Source organism: Dromiciops gliroides, chromosome 4 (genome assembly GCF_019393635.1).
Source record: "Dromiciops gliroides isolate mDroGli1 chromosome 4, mDroGli1.pri, whole genome shotgun sequence".
Classification (NCBI taxonomy): Eukaryota; Metazoa; Chordata; class Mammalia; order Microbiotheria; family Microbiotheriidae; genus Dromiciops; species Dromiciops gliroides.
In genome coordinates this window covers 486,551,388-486,577,029 of record NC_057864.1, presented here as the reverse complement: position 1 = coordinate 486,577,029, position 25,642 = coordinate 486,551,388, and the positions used below count along the sequence as shown (strand labels likewise).

General features: G+C 43.9%; 1 protein-coding gene across 2 annotated transcripts in view; it reads right to left on the bottom strand.

The window, feature by feature from the left end:
- Window positions 1–15,807: 15,807 nt before the first annotated feature.
- The window catches only part of INPP5D (inositol polyphosphate-5-phosphatase D), a 133,700-nt gene continuing 123,865 nt past the window's right edge, over window positions 15,808–25,642 (bottom strand). Inside the window, exons 26-28 of one of the 2 annotated variants that reach the window (XM_043964522.1) lie at window positions 21,605–21,831; window positions 21,234–21,517; window positions 15,808–17,013 (exon numbers count right to left, since the gene is read on the bottom strand). In XM_043964522.1, coding sequence (XP_043820457.1) covers window positions 17,011–17,013; window positions 21,234–21,517; window positions 21,605–21,831 — 514 coding nt within the window. In that variant the 3' untranslated portion in view covers window positions 15,808–17,010. Of the gene's footprint in view, window positions 17,014–21,233; window positions 21,832–25,642 lie in introns of both variants that reach the window. The other variant, XM_043964523.1, reaches the window with a different exon arrangement.

Sequence of the window (25,642 nt, the reverse complement as noted above, 5' to 3'; positions counted from 1 at the left end):
AGATTAGCAATTGCCTGCAGTGGCTACAGTGCCCTGCATGGAGTCAGGAAGACCTGGTTTCAAATCCAGCCTCAGACATTTATTACCTAGGTGACCCTGGGCAAATCACTTAACCCTGTTTGCCTCAGTTTCCTCATTTGTAAAATGAACTGGAGAAGGAAATGGTGAGCCACTCCAGTATCTCTGTCAAGAAAGCCACCACCACCACAATACAAAACCAACAAAAAAGAATTCCATCATCCATCTAGAGAGTACAGTCATTGGGGATGCTTGCTGTTTGGGGACAGTGGCAGGACCAATTTCTTTTTCATTATCTTTTCCATAGTTCCCAAGTTACCAAAGGTCTTTGTCCCTATTATGGAGGATCTCTTCTGCAAGGCTCAAACGAAAGAAGCATTTCCTGTAAATGGTGTGGTCCTCCACATACTCCTGCTTGAGGACAACATTGGGCTCATGACAGTAAGTCCCAGACCACTGCAGAGCCTCCTTGATGGGAGTCCCAGGCAATCAGAGAGAGCAGCCCAGCCACCTATAGGGAAAAGCTGAGGACAAAGGATGCCTGTGCTCAGATGACAGGATGCAGTTGGGAGAACACTCTACGGTTATCCCACCAGTCTCTTGCTCCGGTGCCACAAATACACCATGACCAGGACCCACAGTCTTAAATAACAGAGGGAGAACAGACTGGATGCATTTGGGACACAGTGTAGCTTTCTTAGCCTCCTAACCTGACCTCTGACACGAGTCCAAATTTTCCCAGTGGTGGCATATTTAGCTAATCATGAATCACTGCATGCTCCAAAGAACCAAAGTTGAAGGTGACCCAAAGGGCAATGGAAAGATGGGTGTGTGGGGGTAACTCGATAACTTCTGTCTGTCATATGTTCCTTCTCTCTTCTAGCACCACTGCCAACCTGGTGCAAGTCCTCATCACCTCACACTTGGACTATTTCATAGCTTGATGGTCGGCCTCCTGCCTCACCCCACTCCAGCCACTCCAGCCATTCCAGCCACTCCAGCCCATCCTGTCAAACTCATTCTCCTAAAGTTCCTACCCCATTTGATCATCTCCAGTGGATGTGGATCCTGGTTCTTTGGCCCAAGGTCCAGAATGCTTTGCACTGCATCTGTGTAGATAGTGGAGGTTAAATACTAAGGATCCTTCTCCCAGCTCTCGCTCTCATTCAGGAATTAGGTCTCCAGAGCTTAACGACATCTTTTCTTCCAGGTTCTAGGGGTGACAGAGGAGGCCAGAGGCATTCTCTAAGGCCAATGGCTAGAGCCCCCATTGAGGAGCGTTCCCTCAAGATTCTCAGGAGAGGATCAGTCAGTCACATAATTGGTTTTTAGAAGGTGGCATGGAGGAATAGAACACCAGGCCTGGAGTCAGGAAGACCTGGGTTCAAATCTGGCCTCAAACACATTAGCTCTGTGACCCTGGACAAGTCACTTAATCCTGTTTGCCTCACTTTCCTCATCTGTCAAATGAGCTGGAGAAAGAAGTGGCAAAATCCTCCAGTATCTCTGCCAAGAAAACCCCAAATGGGGCCAGACAGAGTCAGACACAATTGAAAAATGACTCTATAACACAATTAAAAACAATTGGCATAATATATTCCTTCCTGCACAAAGTCTGTGACATGCTCTCCCGCAAGTACTTAGAGTCCAGGAGAAAGGGAGTTCAAAGTTGGAAAGCACATGCAAGAAAGGAGCTAGTCACGGCTTCTGGTTGCTGGAAGAGCCTCAGTCCATTCCTCTTGAGCACCATGAATCTCGACCCATTTATCTTTGGCTTCTGATGCAGGCACTGCCATCAGCTGATCTGGGGATGGATCTAGGATACCAATGGGAAAATGGGAGGTCCAACATCCTCCAGGCGTCTCCAAGCCAAGGCCTTCTCTGGGCAAAGGAGGAACATGGGAAGAGGGTCTGGCTAAAGCTGAGGCTGAGGAATCCCCTCCTCCCTTACTGCAAATGGTCCCTCTCAGGGGTGCACTGGAAATCCATGCCTGCTCCAGCCTCTCACTGGATCCAATTATCTAGCTAGGTAATTGTCGGTAACATTTGAGGTGGGGTCAATTTTCCTGCTGCTGTCCAAGACTGAGTGTTAAGCAACATTACTAGAGTTAGAAAGACTTTTTCTGTGCCTAGTTTAAAGTCTATGATCCATTGATTATTTTGTCACTTGAAGTGGGATGAGATTGAATAAATTGATCAAATCTACCTTTAAAATGGGACCGAGGAAGCATCGAAGTATCAAAATCTGTAATCATCCTACTCTCCTCAGAGTGAAAACAAGTTTGCTCCAAGCCTAACCCAGCAGAATGAAATCCCCCAACCACCAAACCACTGAACAGAGAAAGCAGCAGGTACTATGCACATCCAGGTACACTGCTCGTCTTTTCAATCTGCCACTGATAGCAGCACCCACATAGATGGTGGCTGTGCATTTCTGGCAGAGGAAGCCATCACCAGTGGCCTCAGCACCGTGGCTAGCTCCACAGAAGGGGTAGGGAGAGGGGCAGCAATAGAAGCCACTTCATTTTGCAGTGAGTCAGTCATCTGTTCTTGTGATTCGTCTTCTTCTCTGGGTCAAGGATGGGAAAGACAGTAAGGAAGACTTCCTGAACTGAGAGGAGGGAAGAAGCACTGGGTGTCCTGATTCGGCTGGTAATTTTTCGCTTTCTTTTTCAGAAACTTATTGATTCAGGAATTTTTTGGTTTAAGACTAAGGTCAGAGCTTGGAATAGAGATGGAGAATAATGTTTGCTGTGGCAGTAGCCCCAGGTAAAATATACTCATAGCAACCCTTCAAAGAAGGAACCTTCTGATGTGTCCTTCCATGCCAGAGGGGGTTATATTCGGGAATGAGAAATGCCTAAAGGGAAAAAGAAGGCTGGCCAGGATCTGCCTGAGAGAAGGGCTTAATGGGGCTGGAGTGGTTTGGAGAGGGGGTGGAGTAGAACAGAGAGGGATGTTTGATAAGGCAGGACTGTCCCAGCAGCAGCAGCAGCAGCAGCATTAGCAGCAACAGCATCTTGTAGCAGACAACATCAAAGGCTGGATTTCTGCCTCCAGCTAAGGATTCAGAACCCGTGGGCTGGACTGAAGCCTTGTGGTCCCATTATCCGGTGGCTTATGGTTCAATGCTATGCATGGATTTTTCCTGAGGATGATGGCGGAGCCATAGGGAGCAGCCATTCGGAACCTTGAGGTCATCTGCCCCCCTCCTCAGCCCTCTAGTCCTCTGGCCTTCACTCTTCCCTCCCTCCCTCTATGATCCAGCATCTCTGGCCTGTGCTCTCTCTCACTGAACATCCCATCTCCCACTTCCAAGCCTTTGTGGTGACTCTCCCTCCTCCCCTCCATCTCTGAGTTTCCACGGCTTCCTTCAAGGACTTTGTCTGGTCCTCCCTGCTGCTCGTGCCTGCCCCTTGGAGGAAAGCTTCCACCCAACCTGTATATATCTTGTAGGGACCTAGTTATTTACATGGAGGAAGAAAAGAAGCATTTATCAAGCTCCTAACATGTGACAAATATTACCTCATTTGATCCTCACAACCACTCTGAGAGGTAGGTGCCATTATTATCACCATTTTACAGATGAAGAAAATTGAGGCAAACAGAGGTAAAGTGATATGCCTAGGGTCACACCGCTATTAAGTATCTGCAGCTGGACTTGAACTCAGGTCTTCCTGGCTCCAGTGCTCTGTCTACTGTATTTCCAGTTGCCAAGGAGCCGTGTTGTCTCCTTCTTTGGGTTGTAAGCATCTTGAGGGCAGGAATGGGTTTTCACTTTACATCTCCAGTGCTTAACACAGTGCCTGACACGAGGTAAACACTTAATAAATAAATGACTGTTGACTCACTGTTTATACTTTGATTTGCTTTGATACTTCCTCCAATCAAATACCAGACCCAGTTTGAAGATCTATAAATTAAGGGGGATGTGTGTGTGGGAGCACCTAGAAGGAGTCAGTAGTGATAGTCCCCTTTATTTGTGTAGGGTTTTATTGTTTTCTTTCTAGGTCCTTTCTTTTGATCCCCACAACAGGACTGTAGAGTGGGAAGGGCCTGGGCTGTTATCCCAGCTCACAGATTAGGCAACAGGAGTGTTGTGCAAAAGAAGCTGATCAGCCCATGAACAGCTTTAGAGGTTTGGGGCTCTGTCTGTGGGATCATCGATTGAGAGCTGGAGAGGGCCTTGGGGGCCATGGAGTCCAACTCCCTCCTTTTGCGTGTGTGTGTGTGGGAAACTGAGGCCTGATAGTCACATGACCAACTCCAGATCATACAGACGGCATCCTTGGCAAAGTCAGGGTTTGGCCTCAGGTCCTTGGACTCAAGCCAGGACTCCTTCCAATGTACCAGGCTTCCCCTGGTCTTAGAGGATCCCAGAGCTGATGCTGACCCAGAGTCAGGGAGACCAGTTCAGAGGGGACAAATGCCCCCGTGCTGTGCCCTTTGGATGACACCTGCCTGTGGGCTTTCCTAAAGCCTTCTCCTTGACCTCCCTTTTTGGATGGTCTCTGAAGCACAGGCAGGGCTTCTCTGAAAGTGGAATGGGATGTCCATAGATTAAGGGGGGTGGGGCAGACCTAGTGACACATACCTACAATCCCAGCACCAAAGGAGGCTAGGGTTGGAGGATCTCTTATGCTCAGGAGCTCTGAGCTGCAGCAGGCTAGACAGGGGTATGCTGGCAAATGTTTAACAACTGGCTCTCTGAAGAAATAAATATGTATGCATGACACACATTTCAGTTTAATCTGCATTATTAACATTTTCTCCATTATTTTTCTAAGTCAACACAATAGACAAAAAAAATCAATCCTTGTTCTTTCTTTGCCAAACTCTGTTTTCTCCCATGTTAGAAAGACTTTGGGTAGAGTCTTAGAAACAGACTGTTTCTTCTACAAGGACCAGTCTGGCTAAGCGTGGAGGGGGTAATTGCCAGTAGGCTGGCCACTAAATGATTGGTTCCTTGGCCCACGAGGTAACCCACAAAACCAGTGAAAATGCAAAATGGCCCTCAGTTATGCATGGCTTCCTTCCTCTTTGGCAGTAATGATGGTAATGAGTAATGAAAGTAATAGAAAAGTAATAAAATAGGAGGCAGAGGATGCTTGGAATCAGTCTATTTTAGACCATTTATTAATATTAACTTAACTATTGGTAATCTAAATGTTTTGATGATCAATGAGTTGACATATGCTGGAGAAATTGAATCATGTCAATATATGCACATTCTCATTCTAATTGAAGCCAGAAAATAGAAGGAATTTGCGGTTAAATGAAAGGATGACTCGCAGATTCCCTTTGAAAAGGCAAATATAAGAATTAGTAAAATTGGGTTTCATTGTACATTCCAGGTCACCAAGAACATCATTTCGTGGCATATGTAGTTACTTATCTTTGCAGTTCTCATGATCAGCATAAACAAAAGAACCCCTCTGAAGACATAGTTTAGAAGCCAACAGCTGTTGCAGAGGATGAGGAAATGGAGAAATTCTATGAAGTGCTTGATAAGACTATTAAACCAATATAGACTTTAATATTCAGTGACTTCAATGTAGAAGAGAACATAAAGGAGAATAATGGGAAAAGAAGGTGCAGGTTCAAGAAAATAAAGGAAAGTGTTTGTAGATCACTTGGAACAGATTTTCTTAACCGTTTTTTGTTTCACTGACCCCTTTGCCAGTCTGGTGAAGTCAATTCATCCATTCGCAGAAGAATGCTTTTTGCATACATTCATAATTCAAAGAATGTGAAGTTTTAGCTAGAGGTTAGTGAAAAATGTATACATATGTATATTATATATCGATCAATTGATAGATTGATATATTGATACAGATATAGGTTTTTTTTTTTCTCATTTGAGTTCACAGACTACTTGAAATCTATCCATGGATGCCTTGAGAGTAAGTCTATAGGGCCAATCATGTCTCATTCCTCTCCGGGTACTCCCTGAGTACTTTGGACTTCTTTCATGCTCCAGCTCTTCGTCCTAAAGGCTCGCTCTAGCCCCAGAATCCAAATACTGCAATTACCTAAGTACCCTTTGTCCCTGCAGCCTCCCTTCCTGATTGGACAGCTCCCCTCAAAACCTCTGTTTGAAGAGGACACCCAGGGTTATCCATGTCTCATTCCTGTTCCCTTCTTGAAGAAAGCATGCCTGCCATTTAGTTGTAAAGCTTCCATGCCAGGGGTTCACTCTGGTCTTCCTCTAACACCCTCTTACCAGGTACTTTTGTCTCTCCCTCTCTCCCAACGTTTTAGCTTCTTTTCAGGTGTTGTCCTCCCTCATTAAAATTTAACCTCTTCGAAGGCAGGAACTATCTTTCTTGCTACTTCTATTTGTATTCCCAGCACTTAGCACAGTGCTTGGTATATAGTAAGTGCCTAATAAATGCTAGTTGATTGAATGACCATAGACTCCAGGTTAAGAACCTTTGACATAGAAGCTTTGGGACTATATCTTCTTCAAGAAGAGAGCTGGGAAGCCCTTGACAGGGTGAACACTAAACAATATCACAAAAAAGTGGAATTGGCTATAGCTTAACAAATAGGAAATTACTGCTTACTGGTGGTATTTCCAAATCAGCTGTCTGTATATAGTCAGGTTATTGGCTTATTGGAGAAAAGATCAAACACGAAATTTGATCAATGCCAAATCAGAAGAAAGGCTAACAGTAAAAAGATATGGTGTGGAATTATAGTACCTCTAACCCGATTTATTTGAATTGATGCCCCACCCCACAAAAAGGGAAGTGGGCAAAGGAAAGCTATTGACATGGACTATTACAATTTCCTACAAAAGTATTACAATTTCCTACAAAATGGAAAGCAGTCACCTCAACAAGGAATCAAAAGGGTTAATCCAAAACAACTCAACAAATACTTTTTTTTTTAAAGTGAGGCAATTGGGGTTAAGTAACTTGCCCAGGGTCAAACAACTAGTAAGTGTTAAGTGTCTGAGGCCGGATTTGAACTCAGGTACTCCTGACTCCAGGGCCAGTGCTCTATCCACTGTGCCACCTAGCTGCCCCTTCAACAAATACTTTTTGCAAAGTGGAGTTATCTGGCTGGTGTGAGCAACTCTGGACTATAAACTCAGTTGTATAGTATTATGAAAGAGAAAGATAAAGGATTATGGGCATTATTGCCTCATGAAATAATGAGAAGCAGTGGAAAGAAAAATGAATTTTCAGAAAGTTCCTCACGAAACCCAGTTGAGCTAGGTGACCCCAAGAACACAGATGAAACTGGAAAAAAGCTAACAAAGGGATAAACAATGGAAAACATCTGCTAACATTTCTATAACCATTTTTTTCCATCAGAGACAGTAGAGCCACCACACTTGAGGGGGGGAGGACGTCTAACATCTAAGTCCCTGATGAAGAGAAATGAAGATGAGAATAACATCTGGCCCATTTGATCAGAGGAGGTCTGTGCTGGAGGCAACACAGAGTGAAGGTATCAAGGGATCGACTCTCAAGATATTTAAAAGAACAGAATAGACTAAATGTCTAGAAAAAAAATCATGGATGTTAATATGAAACACTGTAAAGCAATCATCTTAACAAGAAGTTTAAAAGACCCCAGAAACCACTCTCTTCCAAGTGGGGAGATGCCTAACAAAGGTGACTCAGAGGACCTCAGTCATTGCCCACTTTTTTTATGTCTACTAAATCTTTATGGCCCATTAGGATGCAGAACAGGGACAGATACTGGAGCTGTACAATGAACCGGGTCCCAAATCAGATAAGTGTGAATGCTGAATAACAATGAAGATGATTAATCATATGGCCCTTTATGTGGACAAAGCACTTGATATTGCTGATTTTCTCCAATTCTGCTGAAGTAAACAGGGTAGATATTACAGATAAGGTGACCAGAGGTAAAAGGACTTGTTTGAAAGCCACAGAACCAGAGTCAGAGCCAGGACTTAACTTAGAATGGCCCGTAGGCTTGTTAAAAAAGGTCTTAGGGGGGCAGCTAGGTGGCGCAGTGGATAGAGCACTGGCCCTGGATTCAGGAGTACCTGAGTTCAAATCCGGCCTCAGACACTTAACACTTACTAGCTGTGTGACCCTGGGCAAGTCACTTAACCCCAATTGCCTCACTAAAAAAAAAAAAAATTAAAAAAAAAAAAGGTCTTAGGTAAAAACAAAAGGAGTTTCTCAAGCAAACTTCACATTATGATGCCCGAAGGCCAGCTCTGGCATGAATGGGTTCCAGGTTCAGTATGAGTACCCTACTGGCGATTGTTGATTGTGGATGCTTTCACAATCTGGTGTGTCTCTGCAATAGTTTGAGTCCAAAGTTCACTCATGCTAACTGGGTTGCTGGACTAGGCAGAAGAAATCTATCTTGTTTTCTTTCAACATATTTCTTTAATCTCCTGTTTACTTCAGTGGTATTCATGAGCATCACAACCAAGTATGCATCTTTTTCAGTCATGCAGGCTCATGGGAAGTTAGACCTTAGAAAGCATCCTGTCAAGTCCTCTCATTTTTTATATACATAATCTCAACAAGCAGAAATAAACAAAAAGGAATAAAATAACAACGGTAACATATTTCTATAGTATTTTAAGGCTTACGAACACTTAATCAGAACTACATATATTTAAGAAAGAATTTAAATGAACAAAATAATGAGGAATGTTTACTTATTCTATATCCTCATTTAAATGTCTTCCCTGTCCATGGGCTCAAAATGTTAAGGTTGTGTTTTCAAATGTCACCCTGATCTGTGTGTCAGTTGCTCTCCATAGTCTGTCCTCATAACTTCACCCCATGTGAGTCTTTCCTTATTACTTTGTACTTTTCATATTTGTCATTTTTATGGTGCAATGACACTGTTCCATGAACAAATCGTGCTTTGTTTAGGCATTCCTCAATTATTGGGCATCTTAGTTCCTTTTCAGTTTTTTATGACAAGGAAAATAGCTATGAATATTTTTGTACAGCTAAGGGTTTTCCTCGTTTAACACCATCATAAAATTCCTTGACACAGGCGACCACGGTGATCGTTTGGTTCAATGGTCCATTAACTAAAGCTTGGATGTGCCCATGAAGCTGATGCATCAGCAATGTATATGTATCCTGGAAGTCATTGGAGACGGAGTGTGAACTGGGCATGGGACAGGAGAATCAGAGTAGATTGGATTGCACTTAGAAAACTTCAGGGCATTTTCAATGTTCCCAAGCTGCTCCCTGACATACACCCAAGCCCCCATCTTTAAAGAGCTAGAATCTTCTTAATGACACTGCATGGCTGTAGAGAATGGGATGCCTTTCTGAAGAATCTAAGTTGTACTCAGCTTAAAGGGCAATAGAGAGATGGCTGGTGAGCCATGGCATGTCACTGACGATGGTTTTCCCCCCAAGAAGTTGTCCAAAAAGATAATCCAGGAAATGTATGATTGAAAATAATAAGAGTTGGTTATGTCCTGAGAGTGAGCAATGGCAGGTACACAGCTAGAGTCCTCTACTAGTCTCTGAACTGCGACAAGAAAGAAGATCTCTGGCATATTGGGGCAGACCAGCTTTGGAAGATTCATAGGAAGACATGGACAAGAAGAGCAGAGGATGGGGGCAGCTAGGTGGCACAGTGGATAAAGCACTGGCCTTGGATTCAGGAGGACCTGAGTTCAAATCCAGCCTCAGACACTTGACACTTATTAGCTGCGTGACCCTGGGCAAGTCACTTAAATCCAATTGCCCTGCAGAAACAACAACAACAAAAAGAAGAGCAGAGGATGAGAGAAAAATAATAGCCACATTATCATGGCACTTTAAGGTTCAGAAAGCACATTTGCCACATGATCACTTTGGGGGAAGTGGCACAGAGCAGGAGAAAGAGCCCCGGCTCTTAGATAAGAAGACCTGGTTTCAAATCTTGCCTCTGAAGCTTGCCATCTTGATGACCTTGGGAGGTAATTCAAACTCTCCAGGTCTCAGGTTCCTCTTTTGTAAAAGGGTAGGCTTGCACGGAATAGCTTCTGAGGTTCTTTGCAGGTCCCAAGCTATGATCCGATCAATATGCTTGAGACATAGGTACTCTTATTGTCCCCTTTCACAGATAAGGAAACTGAGGCTCTGAGAAATTCAGTTATTTGTCCAAGGTCACCTAATGAGCAAGTGCCTGAAGGAACATTTGAACCCAGGTTTTCCTGACTTCAAGTTCAGTGCCTTGTCCACTAGGTTACTTTTTAAAAAAATGTATATCCATTCTTTATATTTTATTTTCTCCCCAATTACATGTAAAAACAATTATAATGTGCATTTAAAAAATTTTGAGTTCCAAGTTACTGTTATGTGTTATGAATGTATGCATGATCTTTACAAGTGGAGGGAGTAAGAGATCACAGAGCTGTCAGAATGTTTAAAAAAATAGAAAAATTCTTATCCTTGATTTGTAAAAATTGATTAATTTTGGTTCTCTTTTTTAAAAAAAATAGGTATTTCTGAGGGTTTTATATGCCACCATAAAGCTCTAGCATGCTTAGCTTTGTTTTACAAAATGATATATTATATATGTATATATCTATGTGTGTGTATGTATATATGTGTGTACATGTGTGTGTATATATGTGTGTATATAAATATCTGTATGTGTATATACACACAGAAACACACATATATGTGTGTGTGTGTGTGTGTATAATTAATCCTATAGTAGAATTGTTGGGTCAAAGGCATGTGTAGTTTTATGATTGCTTCCCAGAATGACTCAACCAATACACAACTCCACCAGCAGTACAATATTGTGCCTATCCCCTAAGATACCTAGGGAACTGACTATGATATGTAAGAATAAGGACAAAAAAAAAAAGATTGCTAAAGGGGCAGCTAGGTGGTACAATGGATAAAGCACAGGCCCTGGATTCAGGAGGACCTGAGTTCAAATGGGACCCCAGACACTTGACACTTACTAGCTGTGTGACTCTGGCCAAGTCACTTAACCCTCATTGTCCCACCCCATCCCCCTCCCCAAAAAGAACAAGGACCATTGCCCAGTACATAAATGGCCAAAGGACATAGAGACAATTTTTAAGAGAAGAAAGTTCTATCAATAGCAATTTTTTTTAATTTTAAATTTTTTTGGTGAGGCAATTGGGGTTAAATGACTTGCCCAGGGTCACACAGCTAATGTTAAGTGTCTGAGGCCAGATTTGAGCTCAGGTCCTCCTGACTCCAGGGCCAGTGCTCTGTCCACTGCACCACCTACCTGCCCCCAACAACCATCTTTTGTTTTGTTTTGTTTTTTGTGGGGCAATGAGGGTTAAGTAACTTGCCCAGGGTCACACAGCTAGTAAGTGTCAAGTGTCTGAGGCTGGATTTGAACTCAAGTCCTCCTGAATCCAGGGCTGGTGCTTCATCCACTGAGCCACCTAGCTGTCCCTGCCAACAACCATCTTTTTTTTTTTTTTTTTTTTTTTGCAGGGCAATGAGGGTTAAGTGACTTGCCCAGGGTCACACAGGTAGAAAATGTCAAGTATCTGAGGCCGGATTTGAACTCAGGTTCCCCTGAATCCAGGGTCAGTGCTTTATCACTGCGCCACCTAGCTGCCCCCAACAACCATCTTTTAAGAAGGTTTTAAATTACTCTATATCTTGCCCATCAGACTTTTATCAGAAAAATTTGCTGCAAAGATTATTTTAGAAGTTTCCCTTCTAACTCTTGATTTTGTTCTCGCAAATAAATGCTTTTTAACTTCACGTAATCTAAAATGGTCCATTTTTGTCTCTTTTGATCCTTTCTATCTTTTGTTTGGTCATACACTCTTCCCTATCCATAGCTCTGATGGGCATCTCTTTCCTTGATCATCTAATTTGTTTATCATGTGACCCTATTTATCCATTTGGAGTTTGTGTTGTATGAAATGTTGGCCTAAACTTAATTTCTTCCAGATAACTTTCAGGTTTTCCTGTCAACTTTTGTTGAAAAGTTAGTTCTTACCCGAGAAGCTGGGGCCCTTTGGTTTATTGAACACTGTGCAATTATGCTGGATTTCTTCTGGGTCCTGAGGGCCTGTTCCTTTCCTTGGCATTTAATGTGATTATTGTAGCACTTGTACCTTTAGGCATGAGTAGGCTGCACCATATTTCCAATGATGACTTTACTTAAGTGTCATAATGGTTGTCACTGCGGGAATGTGTGATCACAAGAGGAGAAGGGCTGGTCATGTAATGAGAATGATAAGTTACAAAGAGAGAGCCCTGGTGCTCACAGGTACCCACAGATTATAAAAACACCTAAGTGAGGCAGCTGGGTGGCACAGTGGATAGAGCACCAGCCCTGGAGTCGGGAGGACCTGAGTTCAGGTCCGGCTTCAGACACTTGGCACTTACTGGCTGTGTGACCTTGGGCAGGTCACTTGATCCCAATTGCCTCACTAAAAAAAAAAAAGTATAAAAACACCTAAGTGAAGGCCTCAAGAACAAGTTGTGTCCAACTCTCTGTGACCCCATTTGGGTTTTTTTTGACAAAGGTACTGCAGTGATTTGCCATTTCCTTCTGCAGCTCATTTGGCACATGAGGAAGCTGAGGCAAATAGGGTTCAGTGACTTGCTCAGGGTCACACAGCTAGGAAGTGTCCGAGGCCAGATTTGAACTTAGGAAGATGAGTCTTTTTGGAGAGACCTGCTGGATAGTATATGGAACCTACAAGGCATAGGTTCATGGCTCAGAGGCCAGTAAACTCTTAGAAAGAAGGGCACACCAGGACTATATCTAGAACGTGAGGCCGTGGTCCAGGCCTAGGTGTTCTCAACATGAAGGAGACAGTGAAGTCCCTCCATGACAGGATAGGACTTGGAACTAGGAGAGACCAGTTAGTCCAATCCTCTCATGTTACAGAAGAGGAAACTGAGGCCCAGAAACATGCCTCAGCCTAGCTGTGGGCACACACCCCCAGCTCCCCAGTCACACTAGCAGCCTGCCTAGTTGTGCAATGAATGCTCACAAACACTTTGGGGCAAAGAGCCATCAGGTGAATCATCAAAGGCACCGGCCTTAATTGAGATTGCATGGAAAGGTGCAAGTTCTGAGACTGCCCTTGGTCCTCCACTAGTAAAAGGAAAGAAGCTCCTAATTATGTGAGGCAGAGAGGAAAACCTTAGAGAAGAGAAAAGGCTAATTAGGAACCCATTCATAGCATGTCTGAACATGCACATGGGGACATTTCACCCCAGCTGAGCTGTTTGCAGTGAGCATCTCCGCTGATGTGTGTGAGTCATGGTCCCCCACGATGGAGAATAGTGTACAGACAGAGCTAAATGGGACCTTCCAGACCCTGGCTAATCTCATTCAGTTGTTCTCAAAGTGTGGTCTGGGGCCCCTTGAAGGGCTCTCAGGGAGTCCTTAATGACAGGTTTAGAATGACACGGGCTTGGAATCAGAGAGGGCTTCTACCAGAGGTGGACTCAAAGATGACTAGATAGGACAGGAATGCTGAGGAAGTAAGGGGAGATAAAGGTTTATAGCAGGAATGTTGGCTTGGGTGTGTCTACAAACCTAGCTGGAGCCAAAGGTCAAGACCCTCATTTAAAAAAAAGAAAGCCCCTTGACTCTCAGGAATATGACAAGCATCCAAGCTTTCCCCAACCCACCCCAAAAGGGAATTTTCCAGTTTTCAAGTAGTTTCCCCTCCCAATCTATCCTCTATAAAAAGCCTTCCCATTCCCGCTGGCTTTGAGCAAGTGCTTTTGAACTCCTCTGACTTTCCTAGCACCAAATAAAAGACCACTTTAATTCTAATTAAAGAGTGTAATTCCTTATTGAGGAATACCCAAGGACCACCACCTCACCCAATAAGGTCAGCACTATTTTGATAATAATACTAAGACATATAAATTTCCAAATATCAGTAGATACAGCCACACAAACAAAAACTCTTTGGGGTGTGAAAAAATAATTATTAATAATGGAATTTAGGGGGGATGCAGGGACCCAATTTTTGGCTTTTCCCTCACCCCCCCACTTCAGAAAGCTCAGTCTTTAGAGAAAGTTCTAATCTCTTTCAGGGTTTATCAGGGTGAGTACAATAGAAATAGAGAATAGACTCTTGACTAGCTCAGGGAGTTCGATACGTTGCTTTTCCCACAGATGGTTACTAACATGTGCTGGGCACTGGGGATAGAGAGATGAAAATAACACAGCCCCTGCTTTCACAGAGCTTGTGTTCTACTGAGAGAATATAAAATATACACAGGTAAGTAAATACACGGTCATTTGCGGGGAAAGTAGGAGAGGAATTTGGGAGGGTTTCACGGAGGAAATGTTACCCGAGTTGTACCTTGAAGAGAGATCAGGAACCTTAGAGGAATAAATGAGCAGGAAAGATATTTCAAGCACACAAGAATATTTTTAGGCTCTGGACAACAGGGGCAGCTAGATTGTACAGTGGATAGAGTACTGGGCCTGGAGTCAAGAAGACCCAAGTTCAAATGATGCTTCACAAACTTACTAGCTGTGGGACCCTGGGCAAGTCACTTAAGTTCTGTTTGCCTCAGTTTCCTCATCCATAATGTGGGGACAATAACAGCACCTCCTTTCCAGATTATGGTGAGGATCAAATGATAAAACAGTCACAAAGTGCCTGGCACATAGTAGGAGTTATAAATGCTTATGCCCTTTCTGTAAGGATAGGCTGGAGCCAGTCTGTGAAGGGATTGAAATGCTAGAGAGGAGCGTGTTTGATACTAGGGGCAATGGGGATCCATGGAAGAGTTTTGAGCGAGGATTTACAGTCTGTCGGCCAGCCCTGTGCTGTCAGAACAACATTCTGGCCTTTGGATGGGGGGAGGAAGGACAGTGGCAGCGAGAACAGTAAAGTAGTCCAGGTTAAAGGTGATGAGGGTGATTGGGTAGGTGGAGAAAAGGAAGAATCGATGCATAGGAAAAATATGTCACAAATGTTCCCAATTAATTAGCATTTATTTCTCTCCCTCCCTGCCCCCCACCAGAAAAAGAAAGAAGAAAAACCCACTCGTAATAAACATGCACAAGCAAGTAAAAGGAATCTGATGGGGGCAGGGAGCGTCTTGATAATCACTGTGGGGTGAATGAGAAGGTTCCAAGTCATGGACAGTGGGAGCTCCAAGACAAGATGAGGCCTTTTGTCCTTATTTCTCCTCCAGGCCTAGCATAGTGCATTGCCCAGGGTAGGCCCTCAGTGAATGCCCTTTGAATGGGTAAATGAATGATCTCCTCCTCATTCTCTGTTGTTGTTCAATTATGTCCGACTCTTCATGACCCCATTTGGGATTTTCTCAGCAAAGATACTGGAGGGATTTGCCATTTCCTCCCCCATTTTATAGATGAGGAAACTGAGGCAAGCAGGGTGAAGTGACTTGCCCAGGGTCACAAAGCTAGCAGGTATCTAGATTTGAACTCAGGGAGAAGAGTGTTCCCGACTCCAAGCCCAGTGCTTTACCTCCCCAGTGCCATCTTGCTGTCCATTTCTTTTTTTATATTTATATTTTTATATTTATATGACATTCATTTTAAGAAATTTTGAGTTCCAAATCCTTTTCCTTTTATCCCTTCCCCCACTTCTTGGTAAGGCAAGTAATGATATCAATTATGCAAGTGAAGTCATGCAAAACATATTTCCCTATATAAAGAATTAATTGTTATTTGAGGTTTTTATGACCCCATCTTTTGGTTAGAATTTTCTAGCCAAAAGATGGGGTCATAAAAACCTCAAATAACAATTAATTCCTTACAGAGACTTGTGGCACCAAAGGCCATGGATGAAACACGACAGGTGGCAGCCAAATGAGAAAAGCAGACTTTATTAACACATTTCTATACACAAATTGACACATGGGCATGCTAGGGAAATCACATACACACACATATATACACACACAACCACCTTGGATTCTAACACTAATGTTTTTTCTCATTTAAAATAAAATTGAATGGGGGAGGGGGGGAAATCACCAAATAATTATCCCACTCGACCCACAAAGGGAAGAAGATGTGTATTTCTAATGCAGCTACAGAGAAAAGTGGAGCTAGTCCAAGACCCAGAACAGGAAGTGTTCATTCTAAAGCACATCAAGTAGAAGGGCACCACCTCTGATAGGAACAACAGTGTTGGGGTGGGTGCTAGTAGGTACTTAAGTGTTAGGGGAAGTCTAGCCTGACTTCTTGGTATCTGAGGCTCTATCTCTGGGAGAATGGGAATAAGTTAGTTCGGCTAGACCTCCTTGTGCTTAATAAACCTAAGGAAAGATTTGTGAGAGGTGAGATAGACCTTTGCTTCCCCCAAAGGCAAGGCCTGGGCTGAGAAAGGCATCCTTTTCTTGCTCAGCTAAGTCCCTTGGGGTTAACATTGATTCTGGAATCTCCTTCCGTTGCATTCTATACTAAGCTAAATTAAACGATTGTTTTTTCCCCACTGGCCTCACTAAGAAACCAGGACTATCTAAGACCCTATCCAGTGTATTTTGTGACTCCATGACCCCCAAAGGTAAATTGCTTTGTACCCTAAGTCAGTGACTATATTCACTTGGTATAGTCCCCAAGTCTTCATTCTTTGTTTCCCTGCTCAACCTGCCCTGGTCATCCCATTAATGCTTTGCCCAGGCTATGTGTTCCACTGAAGGAATCATTGCCCAGCACAGGCCTGGGCCTCATGGCTTTGGTTTGCCAAGAGAGATTCATTTTCACTCTCTCATTTGTACCTTATTCTCTCCTTTGGAGATGGCTGCCTGCCAGATCCACGCTCTAAGGCATCAGCAATGGCCTGTGGAATTGTAACAGGTGGCTTGGTCACTTGGGTTCCTTGTAGTCCATCTGGATCTCTTCTTTATCCAACCCAAACAATTCTACTCAGTGAACCAACAGTGCAATCCAGCGGTCCCCAAAGAGCATAGTCCATTTCTTGAAAACAAAAAGCCTTGTGACCAATGTCAAGAACATCAGATTGGAGAGTGTGGGGGAGGCTTGTCTACCTTCTCTTTCCAGATATGCCTGCCCAGGTGACACTCACTGTGGAGAGAGAGAGAGAGAGAGAGAGAGAGAGAGAGAGAGAGAGAGAGAGAGATATTAGGGTTTTACTCTCCTTGAAAAGCAGCAGCTCGAGAGGGAATGCTTTTGCAAATGAACAAAACGGGCCCTCAGTGATTCAGGCCACACAGCCAGAAAAATGTCTTAATGTCTTCTTAGAAATGAGACATCAATTGTTTATTTTTTTGGTGACCTCTCTCAACCCACCCCTCCCCCATTCAATTGAACAAATGCCTATAAAGGATGTCTGCACAGGCCTGGACTAAAGTAAGACACCTGAGTGTATGAACACACGGATAAACAGCAGAATGCAAGCTCCTGGAAGGCAGTCTTTGTAGCCCCTCTGCTACCACAATGCTTGGCACATATTAAATATTTAATAAATACCTGCTGAATGGAATGGAACTGAATTAGCTGTCCTTAAAAACCCCCTCAAACTATAAACCAACCTCCAAATCCTTCCTTGCTTCTGCAAAGTCCTGGTCTAAGTGACCTGAGCTGTCCCACTTCTTTGTCTGCTTCCTGATCTATCGTTTAAGGCTCTCAGGCAATTTTCTTCAGAGTCTTGACCATTTCTGTTGTACTCTCTGCCTTCAGCCCCTCTTCTGCCCCTCCCCTTGGCCCAGCTTGCCAGCCTTTTCCTTCCTTCTTTGAAACAATTCCCTAAATGCAATTCCTGCATGAAACCTTAATTGCAAGCGAGCTAGTGAATTTCCCATCTTCACCTTCTTTAAAAAGAGACTCATAGATTTGTCGGCTGTGAGAACTACAAGGTCTCTTCCATTACACCATATACACTCAGTCCTTTATTTATGCAGGATGTCAATAAACACATTTATTTAACTCCTGGGTCAATATCTGCCCACTCACCTGCATGTCTTTGGTACCCCTGCCCTTCACTGCTCTCTATGTGAGGCTGTGAGCTGCAGAAGCAAAGATGCTTTTCTAACTTAATTGGGATAATGGCTGGTGTGATACAAGAAACACAAGGAGGATTCAACTCATTCAGTCTGGTCCCAGCAGGTGGACCTCAGAACAATGGAGAGATGTATGATGGGTGCAGGTGGGTGGCAGTGTATGACTAGGAAGGGGGATTAGGGATCCCATTGAGGAAATGTATTATGAGAAAAGTAGGTGGGCCAGCCCTATGATGAGAGGGATGCAAGATGGATGGATGGACCAAGGGCTTTTGAATTGTCAGAAAACCTGGGCCAGGGGTTCTTAACCTTTTTTGTGTCAGGAATTTCTTTGGCAGTCAGACTGGTGAAGCTTGTGGATTCCTCTAAATGATATTTTAAAATATATCAAGTAAAATGCATAAGGTTGCAAAATAAATCAATTACATTAGAATATAGTTATTAAATTATTTCTTAAAAAACAAGGTCACAGAGGTTGGGTCCAGAAGAGGAAAACTTCTTCCATTTTGGGTTGACCCCCCCATGCAGAGTATACAGGACAACATGGATAAGAAATGCCCAGGATGAGAAATCATGGGTGGGTCACAATGTGTCCCAGTGGAAGGAACCCTCACAACATTAATGAAGTAATAGCTCTCTTTAAATACTGAAATATCGACAGAAGAATGAAGGATGGACAATGTAACCAGAAACAATCATAAGAACCACAAGAATAGCACAAAGTCCAGAGTGATCTGAGCCTTATGAAAATGCTAAACACTGCAGCAAGGATCTTTTTTTTTTTTAAGGCACTTTTAAATAAGGTAGAAGAGTCCACTGCTGGGGGAAGACATTAAGAGATGTCAGCGGATGCTTTTGTCTTTGTCAGCAAGGAAGCATCATTTGAAGACATTTAAAGCCTGCTTTCTATCCCTCCAAGTCCTTATAAAAGCCCTAAAAAAGTTAGACTAGGGAGTGATCTTCAAACTTGAAAGGGCAAAAAAAGAAACAGTTTGGGATGACATCTGCTTAAAGGAGCAGAATAATGGAAGTAGGTGAGAAGAAGGGGAGAGAATGTGAAATTACTATAAAGGAGCTTCTTGTCTCCAGATCTCAGTGCTGAATGATCATGAAAATGAGATTGTCAGACAATTGTGGAGAAATTGGAGAGTGTGAGGTGTCAGATGGAGAGAGGCTGTCCCTAGTTCCCCAAAGAAGAAAAGGCAGGGAGGAATCTGACATAGTGCATGCAGGCTGGGAAGCATGATGTTAATCTTCAACAGAATTCTGGAACAAGTTAGTAAAAGGTACTTTCTCAGCACTTAGAAGGGGAAGCAGTGATCAAAGGGAGTCCATGTGAATTCACAATGATGAGTAGCATTGTATTGTACAGTGGAAATGGGGTGAAGTTTGGAACGAAAAGACCTTCAGTTTGAATCCTGACATGGGGCAGTCACTTGGTCTCTCCAGTCCTTAGCTTGTACCCTCTGTAAAATGAGGGGATTGGACTAGGTTACCTGTGGGGCATCATTCAGCCGAGACTCACGATCCTGTGATTACTCAGGGGAATGTCACAGGTGCTACAAAAACTGATTTCAGCAAAGCATGACAAAATCTCTCATGATGTCTACATAGATACAATAGTGAAATGGGAAATCGATTTGCAATGGATTGATTGACGATGCTTACAGGGTATTGGTAACACTTCCGTAAGCCTGGAGGGAGTACGCTAGACCTCTGTCTGTGGCGCTTTCTTGTTAGATATTTTTATTGAAGACTTGGATTAAGACAAAGCCATGCTTTTCAAATATGTGGATGATACAAAACTAAAGGAATTGGCACATTGTATTCTATAATATATTCCATATAACATTGCTATGTTATATAATATTAACACATCATAAAACAGAATCAAGATTCAATTCAATTCAAAGATTTCAGTGATGGGATTTGGGTTTAAATTGCAGGGTGTCTACTTACTACCTGCATGATGTGGAGCGAGTCACTTAACTTCGCTGAGGTCATTTCCTCAGTTTAAGATGAGGGCTTGGAGCAGACAACCTCAGAGGTCCTTTCCAGCCTTGGATGAATAAGAGTGCAGGGCTTAGAAAGAAGAACAGCACAAAGTCCCTGTCCTCAAGGGCTTACAATTTAGCAAAATAGAATCCTGGAAGTCTATAGTTGAGGTTCAGAAAAAGGACATTGGTTAGTTCAAGGAAGTTCAGCTCACTGTGTCTCGGAAGATTTCAAGGGGGATGGGGCGGCAGCACTCTTGGTACCTGAACTTGACCTTGAAGGATGGGATGGACTTTAACAGGTGGAAATTGAGGCAACAAAGGAGAACATACATGCAGGTCTTCTGGATTGTGTAAGGAAAGGCCCATAGGTGGGGAAAGATGCATTTGATTGAAGCACTGGGTACGTCAAGAGAAGTGGTATGAAATGAGGCTGGGAATATGGGCGGGAGCGAGGCTAAGTCCTGAATTTGGCATGGTGTGGAGAAAGTTGGTTTGGAAGCTGTTTATGTGACAAAAAGATCTAGGGGGTGTTTGTTGACAACCAGCTTAGTGTGAGCCAGAGGTCTGGCAGGGATGTGGGGTGGGTGGAGGAGATAGCTGGGAGGGTGCTTGTCTGTAGCTGGCTATCTAGGGGAGCTGGCTGAAAGTAACCCAGGCCTCTGATGATAAGACTGGCAAGGTCGATTAGAAGCATGCTGGAAGGCTTTGAGTACCACTCCAAGGAATGTGGGATTTACTAGGGAGGTGGTAGGGATCCCCTGAAGGTTTTTGAGCATGTCTGTAGTGTGACCAGTGCCATCCACTAGAAAGTTTAAGCTTGTAGCCTCTCGAGGATGGATTAGGACAAGGACAGACTGGAGGCAGGGAAGCTAGTTGGAGGCCATAGGTCAGGCCTGAGGCAATGTGGGACAAACAAGGGTGGTAGTTACAGGAATAGGGAGGAAGGGATGGGTTCTAGAAGTTGGACTATCAGGTGCCTTGGGAGTGAGTCAAGGTGATGCTCTGACAGAGGTACTTGTAAAAGGAGTGAGCACCAATGAATGGGGCAAATGCACATAGCAACAGTGATTAGATTTTGTTTGGCAAGAAGGGGAGGAGCCTCCACACTGTCCATTCTGAAGTTCTGGGGCCCCTCCAATGGCCTATTTTCTTAGTGTCCAGCCCTCATACGTACTGTGGCCTTGTGACAGAGGGTTGCATTCCCATTTTCTCTCCAGCATCAGCTGCTAACTCATGCCTCTGAGAAAGCTGGTCCCTTCCTTCCCATCTTGCTCTCTTCCCTGCTTACCTGCATAGATGTCCTGCTGACTGGTCCTTCCTCCGGCCAGTGCTTCCCGTGGTGCGGGAGCTCAGAACTCTCCCGGTAGTCTCGGGCTTTAGAATGCTGCAGTTGTAACACAGTTGGACTTTTGGCGGGCAGAGGCGGCCTGCTTGTCTGTCCTGAATTCCCCTGCTGACTCATTTCAGACCGGGCAGGCTTGACTGGCCTCTTGGCTGGGACTGGAGTTTCTGATGGGGTGGCAGGTTTGGGCTTTGCCTGGGTCTTTTCCCCTGCTGATGTGGTCCTCCCCTCTGGAGAGGAGGAACAGGTAAAAGAACGCATCCTGGGCACCGGGAGGAAGGGGACACCCTGCTTGTTGGCCAACTTGCCACCCTCACCTTCTGCCTGTTTTGTGAAGACAATGACAGGAGACCGAGCTCCTGGCTCTGCACAGGCTGGGCGATCCTTCCTCAAGGTCTTGGGGGACTCTTGCTCTTTCCTGGGCGCTGGCTTAGGGAAGGAACTCACAGATCCATACAGCGGGTTCTCAAACATTTCCGGCTTCGTCAGCTGTTGTTCCTCTATGGATAAGGGATCCGCCATATTCTTCCCCAAGTCGCTTGGCCTGGAGCCATTGGGAACAAAGGAAAAAGATCAAGTTATAAAGTCACAAACACAGAAAGGAGAATATACATAGAACTAAACAAAATCAGGGGTACGATGCCATTCAATTCACCTCCAATGGAAACTTTCTACTGATGTAGGAGGCAAAAAAGGGGTTAACAGAAAAAACTAAGACCGAAGCTCTAATTCAGATCTGAGCGCTAAGATTTGGGAAACAAGTCAGGGCCTGGGTTTTCTTACCCAGATAAATCAGTACCCATAACAAGAACATACAGAGGCAGGTCATAAAGACCCTAACAATAACAATGATAAAATGACAGGCTATAGAAATTCAAACTAGAAATAAATGATAAATGAAAGTATTTTGAAACGAGCCATGGGAATCAGAAAGAGGCATGCGCAGAAAAGGCCAAATGTGTTCACAGATTCACTTTATGACGTGTAAACCCCCAAAACACACCTCCAGAGAAAAAGGTACCCGCCTCGGGGTTGGCTTAGCCCTCCCCCACCTTCCAGGAAGTCCAAATTAGGACAGGCCTTCCCCTGTACCTCCCTAAAGTAGAGATGATTATAATGAAACTGATAATCAATTTAGTCATACTTTAAATATAACTGTATTTTCTTTCCTAATTTGAGAGATACCTTTCCACTTTTCTGGTTCTCTCCCTGTGGTCACTCACAGTATTACAATAAAACTTGGAAAACTGAGTCACTGAGTCTTTTGGGATGACTCCTGATCAATTTGACCCTAATTCCATCCCACATCACTACCACTAACAACTATCTAATGCAGTGGGCTGCCTAGGAAGGGAGCGAGCTCCCCATCACTGGGGATCTGCAAGCTAAGACTGGGTGAATACTTGTCAGGTACACTGAGGGAATTCCTCTTGGGTCACACTAGATGTCCTCTGAGGTCCTGCCCCATTCTGAGTTTCTGTGAATCTGAGCCACATTTCTCAAGCACCCTCTAAGCATCAGGCTCTTGTAAGGCTGAACAAGAGAGCGTTTTCTTCACCTTGTGACCAAGGACAATTGAGTACTGATCTCCTCCTCTTGTGTCCCCCCCGCCCCCAGCCATTTCTGACTCACTACAACCCCTTATTCAGACATTCTTTGAGCCGTGGCTTCTTGCCAGGCGAATCATGAGACTGAAAATAGGAAACATTTTCATGCCTGACCCCGGGTGGGATCTTAATGGATACTTTTGGAAAGTATTCTGTGTCTCAACCGCCCAGAGCATGGAGAGCTCTGAACAGGAAAGGGGAATCGAGCGGAATTCATCCAATTGTGCTTGACATGGGGAGCAGAAACCCTGTTCCTGCCAGTCTCATGATCCTGAGCCATTTTTTTAATCTGCAAAAGGGGGAAAATGCACCTGCCCTGTTTACCCCACAAAGCTTGCTAGGGAGGACAAATAAAATAATGGATTAATTGAATAATAACGGATAATTATTACATAATGGATAATGATAAAAATAATAATAATGGATTGAAATAAATTGAATTGAATAAATGCTTATCAGATATGTTTCATTCAATAAGCATTTATCAAACACAGTTTGGGGACAGCTTTAAGTAAAGTGCTAGGCCTGGAGTCAAGAAGACCTGAATTCAAATCTAGCTTTAGACACTTACTGTGTGACCCTGAGCAAGTCACTTAGCCTCCGTCTGATTTCGTTTCCTAAACTATAAAATGAAGCTAACAATAGTACCTACCTCCCCTGGTTGTTGTGAGGATCAGAGTAAATAATATTTATTAAATTGTTTAGGACAGTAACTGGCGCATACTGCTTAATAAATGCTTATTCCCTTCTCCCTCCCCAAACGCCTACTATGTATAAGGTAATAATAATGGGCAAGTAGGTGGCAAAATGGATAGAGTGTGGGGCCTGGAGTCAGGAAAACTAATATTCCTGAGTTCAAATCCAGACTCAGCAGTTTATTAGCTGTGTGACCCTGGCCAAATCACTTCATCCTGTTTGCTTCAGTTTCCTCATCTGTCTAATGAGCTGGAGAAGGAAATGGCAAATCTCTCCGCGATCTCTGCCAAGAAAACCCCACATGGGGCCAGGAAGACTTGAGCATGACCGAAACAATGGAACACCAATAATAACAGTAGCCTCTGCATAGCACTTGAAGGTTTGTGAAGCACTCACATGTATTGTTTCATTCGATCCTCTTAACAACCCTATGAGTGGGGTGCTATTGTCTCCATTTTATAGAAGGAAACAGAGAGAGCTCCAGTAACTTGCCCATGGCCATGCCAGCTGGTATGGGTCTGTGGGAGGATTTTAATTTGGGTCTTCCTGTCCCAAGTCCAACACTCTAGAGGCAGTACTGCCTCCTAGCCTACGCTCAGGCACTGCACTAGGTCTTAGGGACAAAAATGACAAAATGAAGCTATGTCTGTTGTTGAGAAGTTCATATTGTACTTTGTAAACTTTGTGAGGCTTGGGAATTGACAGCCTGGAATTCATTATCTGTAGTGCGAGAAAAAAGTATCACGTGTGAAATTCCTGTGTGAACTCGGTATGGGCCAAGCTTGGCCTGGCTGGGCTATTTCAAAATGCTGGTGACCTTTTCTTCTTGGGGACCTTGTCAGGTCTCATGGGACAACTGCTGCCTCTGTGCAGGTGACTCCTTAGAGTGGTCCTTCCTTGACTCTTCTCTCTCACTGAGTCTCAGCGCCAAGTCTTGTAGATTCCACCCCTGCGGTATCGCCTGCATCTACCTCCTCTTCACTCACACAGCCACCTCCCAACTTCAGGCTCTCCTCCCTTCCTGGGGCTGTTTTGTAACAGCCTCCCAGTCGGTCTCCCTGCCTCCATTCTATCCCCCATACGCTTGTCAAATTGATATGCTAACCATAGGTGACTGATTAGCTGAGGGCAGAGAGGTGGCACAGAGAATATAGCTCTAGGCCTAGAGTCAAACTTAGCCTTGGACACTTCTTAGCTGTGTGACCCTGGACAAGTGATTTAACCTCTATTTGTCTTGGAGGGAGCCAGACAGGCTTCTAGGCATCAGAAGTTATTCTAAGAGTGTACATACCAAACCTCTTGAAAGGCTGACCACAACTGAACTGAATGTGGAGATGTTGCCAAATCATTCCTAAATCTTGGGTGCCATTCATAGAAATATGGTGTCCATCAGGAAGGAACAATGTCACTAGAGGCTGTGCCTGCCTGAGTCTGATTCAATCCATCTCTGATCTCTGTGCCTTTGCATTGGCTGCCCCTGTCCCCATGATCTTCATCTTCCACCCCCAGCAAATGCCAGGAATTCTCTCACTCCTCACCTCTGGCTGAAAGAATGCTTGGCTTCCTTAACAAGAGCTAACTAGTATTCATATGATGCCTTAAGGTTTGCAAAGCACTTAATATATATTATCTCATTTGAGCTTCAGGACAATGCTGGGACGTGGGTGCTACTGTTATCACTGTTTTCTTGTTGTTTGGGTTGTTTCAGTCATGTCCGATTCTTGGTGAGCCCCTCTGGGGTTTGCTTGGCAAAGATGCTGGAGTGGTTTGGCATTTTACAATTCATTTTACAGATGAGGAAACTGAGGCAAGCAGGATGAGGTGACTTGTCCAGGGCCACCTAGCTAGTAAGTGTCTGAGGTCAGATTTGAACTCATGAAGATGAGTCTTCCTAACTCCAGGCCCAGCGCTCTATCACTGTGTCACCTAGCTGCCTTAACCCTAACCCAAACCATTTTACAGATGAAGAAAACTGGAGCAGACAGAGGTGAAGTGACTTGCCCACTATCACACAGCTAGTACTGATAGTATTTGCAATCCTTTAGTAGCATA